At 35.5% G+C, this 7506-nt stretch overlaps 1 protein-coding gene across 1 annotated transcript; it reads right to left on the reverse strand.

The window, feature by feature from the left end:
* Positions 1–493: 493 nt before the first annotated feature.
* On the reverse strand, positions 494–3248 carry LOC132185726 (protein SENSITIVE TO PROTON RHIZOTOXICITY 1). The gene is made up of 2 exons (XM_059599497.1): positions 3147–3248; positions 494–2213 (listed from the first exon to the last, which is right to left on the reverse strand). The coding sequence occupies exon 2, from the start codon at positions 2184–2186 to the stop codon at positions 573–575; it is 1614 nt and encodes a 537-aa protein (XP_059455480.1). The 5' UTR covers positions 2187–2213; positions 3147–3248; the 3' UTR covers positions 494–572.
* Positions 3249–7506: the final 4258 nt, after the last annotated feature.

The raw sequence follows: 7506 nt of genomic DNA on the forward strand, positions 1-7506 counted from the left end.
AACTAGATAAAATATATATATATATATATATATATATATATATATATAAAATAGAAGTTCGGCAAGCAAACAAGTCTCAGATTCGGTTGTCTAACAGCCATGCCTATCTCTGTGACGTAGTTGATTAAATCAAGCATGCCATGCACATCTTATTAAAGGTTCTAATGATGGAAGGCAACAAGGAAAATCTTCCAAAAATTGCATCACACAACACTAAGGGCTTGTTTCGTGAACTTTTTAGCTGGTGTTTTTTGTTTTTTTAGTTGTGTTGTGACATAAAGGTAAAAGTACTCCGCAAGTGCTCCCTCAAGATAAGCCGAACCCATGGTAAAAGTACTCCCCAAGTGCTCCCTCAAGATAGGCCGTACCCACCAAAGACATATAATGATAGGAAGCTAATGAGCAGGATTAACGAGCAACTTCTAACAACATGGAGTGGTTGCAACTTCTTTTGAAAAGCAATGGCCTTGACATATACAAAAGACAAGAGCCGTTTAAAGAAGAACAATATTTATTAAAGCAAAAGAAATTAAATAGTAGACGAGATCACTTCAACTTACAAATCATCAACATCACTCAAGATTATTAGAACTTGACTCTGCTCCACTTTTCTGAGTGTAATTACAAGACCCTGGTAAAGTGTAATTAGAAGACCCTTGTATAAGAAAGGAGAAGGAACTCTCAGAATCTTCAAATGGGGGTCGAGGGAACTCATGAAACCCACCAAAATTACATGTGTCGAAGCTCAATGGTGAGAAATAACTGGTCGGGTCCTCCATACTCCCCTTCACATCCGCAGTATTTTGTACTCCACTCCCACTAGGAGCATTGGAACCAAAATTGATTATGCTTCTGACCTTACTTATTGCTTCATTGCCTTCCCCTCGATCAGGCGGTCCAGATGGGGCTTTAGTTTCATCAAGGGGAATAGCAGGAGTGTGGCCTTGGAAAAGAGCAATGTGTCCAAAAAGCTTGTCTTTCCTTGAGAATGTTGTGCCACAGGAACAAAGCCATTTATCCTTACCACAATGCTTTTCATGAGTTTTGAGATCTGCAATAACTGAGAATTTCTTTGTGTTGCATCTGCTGCAAATAAAGCTTTTGTCGCAATGGGTTCTTTTATAATGGTTTTTGACACACAGAATGGTCTTAAGAGGCTGAAACTTTTTGTGATCCTTGTTCCGCTTGCAGCCAGCATATGGGCAGGAATACCTCTTGATAAGCATTGGTTCAGAGCTGGACTCTTTATTGGGCTTTGCAAGGGCTGCTGGGGTTTTGTACTCGTCCCCATGACCTCTCATGTGCATCCGTAGATTTGCATCCCGCTTGAATCCCTTCCCACATATCGTACAAAAGTGCGTGTGAGGTGCAAGGATTTCTTCTTTTTCTAACTGTAAGATTTCATAAGAACCAGGTGGAAGGTTCTCTCCTTCATCAGCATCTTCATCATCTTTTGATTCATGTTCTTCAATATTGTAATTTTGTTCATTCACACAATTACCCGTTATATCTATCTGGTTTGACTGATCAGAAACTTTGCTCCCACCATCATTTTGTGCCTGAACACCACCATTTAGGCCTAACATGGAAGGCAAGAAAACCCCACCAAGCTGTCCGATGGGAGTAGTGCTGGAAAGGGTATGCTTCACAGATGGGAGAAGACTACCTGCAGTAGAGATCAACTGAACAATTATTGACGTAAGATCAGCAGTGATGAGCTGCTGTTGCTGAGCTACAAGTTCATCTGGCCGCCCCAATACTTGGCCTCTCCTGCCAACAACCAAATGCACCAAGTCCTGAAGCTGATGGATCTTTTCTTCCAGGAAAGAGAGATTGCTAAGCATTGCTTTTGGATCCCAGTCTTGGATTTTATCATTTTGGAGTGATTCACTCATATGACTATCTTCTCGGTCTGGAAGCCTAATTTGATTGTTGGGGTTGCCAGGACGTGATGATTGGGTTTCAGAATGTTGCTTGAACTCTTGGAAAGGTGGCTCAATCCTGGTGCTGTAATCTACCACGGAAGAATCCTCCCATTTCTGCTGAGGTTGCTGAGAATTGAAATTGGTAAAAGATGGTTGACCTGAGGAGATATTTTTCAGTAATTCATTTCCAGAGGAAGAAGAATTTTTCCAGGTGTTTGCAGATAGCCTCTCTTTGCGATCCATGTTCAATCTTAACTCCATATATCAAGATCTAATTGCCAATCAAAGCTGGAAATTTATAAAGAAATAGACTGTAATTATTAAAATTTAAATGAGAAAATTTTTTGATGCCATATCGTTCAATAAAGATGATATGACTACACAGAAACAATGTTATTAGTAAGAAATTTAAAACCTCATATCTAAATTTTTATTTTTATTTTTATAACTAAACACAAACAACGTCAAATCATGTTTTTAGGAAAATGCTTATTCTAACGTATTTAGATTTTGAGGCTTTAAATCACCTTATATTCTAAGGTTCTAAGGTAATTGAAAACCTCAAATCTAAATTACCATAGAATAAGTACTTTCCTAAATACCCAATTGTTTCAACAAAATTTATTCTGCTTCCTCAAAGTATTCATGATAGGATCCAACCTAGATTCACAAAGTTAGTCATGAAATCATTATTCTGGACCCAAAAGTTCCCATAAATTCAATTTACCCTTTCTCCATTGGAAGTCAACTTCGTCACACAAACTCAAAGTTACTCTATATTCAACGTTTTTTTTTCATTCAATTGATTAATTTAACATCTCAAATCTCCTCAAATAGCTCAAATTAAAACTTTTCAGTACACTTAATGAGAGAAAGCTCTCACCTTTCTTCCATTTACAGAATAACCCAACATCCAAAACCTAATTCCAAGATTGTCAAAGCTGAAATCATTTTCAGTAAAGCTAAACTACCTTCAACTCTCAATCTTTTATGTGTATCCAATATAACCACCAACCCAAAATTCCAAAGGGAAAAAAAGAGAAAACTTGAAAGAGATCTCAATATTTAGCCAATACCCATAATTACAAACTAAGAGACCAGAGCTAATTAAGAAGAACTTTCAAGATTTTAGCATGCATCATAAAATTCCTCGTCCGAAATGAACCCTAGAAAGAGATAACTCAAAGAACTTGTTACACATAGGAAGAGTGAGAGGCTCACCAGATTCACGATTGCTCCGATGATGTTAGTCTCCTCTGACTTGGCTGCTCCATGTTTCTGAGAGAAAGAGAGAGAGAGAAAAGCTATTAAAAGCAGTAAAAAGGAGGTCAGCTGAGTCTATATATCAGCAACCCCACTAGTCCTGAGAGATAGTGGGGCCACAGTAGGCAAAGCCATCAATCCACACCATCCATTTGATTGGTCAGCATTGACCATCTCAAATAACCCATCAATCAGAGCCACAACCGGGTGGGCCACTCCTTATCAATTTGACAGACCCTCAAATCTCAATCGTTGAAATGTCACATCTGGAGTTGAGATAAGATTGATCTGTTTACTTACAATTTGTAGCAAAGAGAAGAATCTCTTTAGCCTGACTGGAGGTGGGATGGGTCCCGCTCAACTGGGGATGATACTCATTTCTTTCTCTCTCGGATCCTGAGATGCAAATGTAAATTTTGCTTGCTTGGCTTTGAGGGTTCTAGGAAACATAGTCTTCTCCTTAAAATATACATTAAAATAGTTTTGTATGGGGGAGAATTAAACTGGTGGGAAGTTACCAGGAAGTCACGCCACCGCCATCCAAGTTTTGCTCCTTTTATTATATATGGCTTTATTTTCAAAAAAAAAAAAAAATGTTAAATTGATTCTTATAATATGATCTTCTCACAAATAAGTGAAGAATATAGCGGTTTTAAAAGTTTTGAGAGTGGTCAAACCACCTCCATGACCATGAGCAGGGGCGGAACTAGGATTTGAGGTATGGGGGGACAGAATTTTTTTTTTTTTTTTTTTTTTTTTTGGGGTTGGGGAAATGAACGGACTCGTATAAATACAAAAGTATATAGATACACATAATCTCTTTATATGTATGTTTGTATAAAATAAAAGCATAGAAGTGTTACATCTAATCTCATGGCATCACAAATACATAATAATATAAAAAACTAGCAAAATAGCGTAAAAAAAAAAAATTTTAAAAAACTAGCAAAATAAATTAAACACGATTTATAGGGTCTAAGAAAAAAAGTACCTTGGAGCGTTAACTATTTTTCGTAACAATCCCCACAAGCCCCAAATAACAAGAAGAGAAATGCTAAAAGTCGAGTCAAACAATGGTGCAATTATAAATGATTAAACCATTTAATTTGTGATGTCAAAACAAATATTATAAACCTAAATGATGTCAAAATAACTATTCAAAAAACTGATTGTTGGTTTTTTATTTTATTTTATGATTGTTGGTTAGAAGCTACTCAAAGATCCCAAACCATTTAACTTTTTTCATTCACATATTCAATCAAAGTCCTAAATCCAATTGAGTTTTTAATTAGAAGCGAACTAGAATATAGAGGGAAACTAAATGAATTGGGTATTTTAGGTTTTTTATATTGAAGGAGGGGGCAAAGTTTTTTTTTAAAATAAAATAAAAAAAGAAATAAAGGGAAAACAAATATTATTTTTTTTTAGGGGAGCAAAACTATAAAAAATAATTCAAATGGACACATATTATTTTGGGGGAGCAAAACTAAGAAAAAAAATTAAAAGGGGATACAAATATTATTTTGGGGAGACAAAATATCATTTTGGAGGGACAAATTTATAAAATTGGTAGATTTTTAAGGCAATTTAAAAAAAATTGGAAAGATTTTGGGGGGACATTTGTCCCCCCAACACAAGCTGTAGGTCCGCCCCTGATCATGAGAGTGGTTTGGTCAACTACTCCCAAAGGACAAATTTGAGATGATCAACTTTAGGGTTGTTTAGTTACTTTTTCTAGCTGATTATGGATGGTCAGCCACCTTAGCGATTTTGGAATGACATTGAGTCGTGTTAAGGCATCTGTATAAGAATATGTAAATTAACCATAAGCTGACCCGTTTAATTAAATTTGTCAAACTTTTTAATTTGAACTTTCTTATTTTATGTTGGGCTCGTATCGAGTTCGCATGTCGTGCCAAAAATTGTTAGTCCTAACAGGTTATACCCTTCAACCATAACCAACTAATTTTATATTGGGTTTGTATGAAATTCGCAAATTGTGTCAAACAATATTAGCCCTAAACTGACGACCACAGCCCAAACTTGTTTTTATTTTGATTTATTAGAAGGTAAATTTATATTTTTCATAAAGACCAGAAATGAAAAATGACAAGAATTTGCACACATGCAGAAGGATTTGTTTGTTATTTGTCACAAGATAAAATCAAAAGACCAATTTAAAATCATATTTTCCCGGATTCCCCTATTTTTATGAAGAATAGGTGAGCTATATGATATATGCATCAGACCTAGTCATGGGGGTGAAGGAAGAGAACAAGGAAGTTTGTTCATTTGGTACGTCTGCTGAAGAATACTATATTAATGTGTTGATCTAATTCCCTTGCCGCAGGATACATTGACATACAACACGTGTTCTTTTTCTTTATTCATTTTTTCTTCTTGTCTTTTCTGTCTTGTTCAAATCTTTGGTTAGATAATATTGCATGCTCAAGTTGCAACGTAATGTTTGTTTGACTCGAGAAAGTGAGAGGGAGAAAGGGTGGTTTTGTTGAATATATATCTTGAATCTAATATGCTTCTTTGAGGGTTTTTGTTGTATTCCGAGGCAGCTAGGAATTAATGACGAAATGGGTATTTTCAGTCATTGTTGGGATAAGTGCCTAAACAAATCCTGTAGTTTTCATGCCACTATCATTGACTTCAAGAATCCTATAGATTATCCACAAATTCACTTCATTGAAGTTCATATCCAACTTATCTTTGACATCCTTGACGCTCTTCTAGCATTTTCTTTTTGAAAAGTTAGGAATGATGTTAATAAAACTTATGTGCACACCACGTTGGACCGCAGTCAGATCCTTTTCTGATAGCATTTTCATTGCTCCTCTCCTTTTAACTTATGTTCCTATTATTAGTAGGAAAGATCCACCCTCTCCTACTGCTTTTCCTTCACTTTAGTTCGGTTTTGTGTTGTATAAATAAAAAAAAGACACAATTTTCAGGTTGTATATTGTGTTTTTTTTTTTAATGTTAAATAATTAAGAGAAACGGATGAGAGAAGTGCAATTGAGATGATATCCAGGAGTGACTTCTAAGCTAAAACTTTTGAAAATGCCTTAAATAATTTGCATTGCAGTTTTCTTCCGGAGAGAAGCTCAGAGGAGTAGAGTTGAATTACTTTCTAACGATTAATTTATTGTTTATATTAATATAAAATATTTTATTAATATAGGGAAATCATCAACATCAAGAATAATCAATCACATCTCTTAGATAAGAAATGCTTATTTTTCAAATGATACGTGCTAGTGTAGTGACCTCATGCCGCTCGTCACAAAGGAGATATGTGAGAGAGGAATGAGAGTTATAGGGGTTCATTGGTGGAATCTGGTGAAGCCACTCCGATGATCAAGTTAGTAACGGTTTCGATCATGCCTTTTTCCTTTGGGGTTTTGAGGATTTCTGCCAACATGTTGGTATTGACATAGAGATTCCCTCACTAGAGTATCATAAACGGATGCATGGCATGGCTAGGCGGTTAGAAGAGCTAGCCGAGGGAAAATCAGTTGTTATGCGTCATACTTGAACAAAGGTGCACTCGGATCTTAGTAGTTAGTTAGGTCATGGCCAGGGAACTTGTGGTGCCACACAAGCCCTTATATTCATGGGTTCTTTGGACTCTCTAGCAGACATGCCTTTGAGGTCCGTTCTTCTGTGGAATTTGACTCACATTGGGTATGGGATTTATTGGAATAAGGATTAATTTATCATTCTAAAAAAACTAAATTATATGGTAAATATGGAGTAATCACCAAACTTGAATTCTTGATGATTTTAACCATCGATAATGCAGCTTAGGAAAAAAAAAAAAAACTAATCTATCATATAGGTCTCAAACTTCCATAATTGATATCAAATAGGGCATGGCAAATTTTTCCTTCAACATATTAAAAATAAATTGTACGTACTCTTAAAATACATGTCAATTTAATATATTGGATTTAGAAAAACTCCGGCCTACTTAGCCGTGCATTAGACTTTGGACCAAATACATTATCCTAATCACCAATAATTTCATATATTATCACTAATAGCTTGATTAATGCACATTAATAATAGAATATGTGGTTGAGTATACGTATGAATTTATAAAGAAGAGTTATACAAGTATTTGACAAAATTGAAGTAGGCTCAATAATGGGCCTAAAGTCAAGCATAGGGAGAGTTGTATTCTTTATTATATTGGCCGGAGAAAGATGACAATTATGATTTCACCACAATGACGTGCGCAATGACGGTTCATTGATGGTGATGATAGATTATTTTATTTTATTTTTTTAAATTGAATAAAGAAAAA

Source organism: Corylus avellana, chromosome ca6, assembly GCF_901000735.1.
Source record: "Corylus avellana chromosome ca6, CavTom2PMs-1.0".
In the NCBI taxonomy this organism is placed as follows: domain Eukaryota; kingdom Viridiplantae; phylum Streptophyta; class Magnoliopsida; order Fagales; family Betulaceae; genus Corylus; species Corylus avellana.

Excerpts from the sequence above, each read along its gene's own strand:
- LOC132185726 (XM_059599497.1), bottom strand. The coding sequence starts at position 2,186 with ATGGAGTTAAGATTGAACATGGATCGCAAAGAGAGGCTATCTGCAAAC.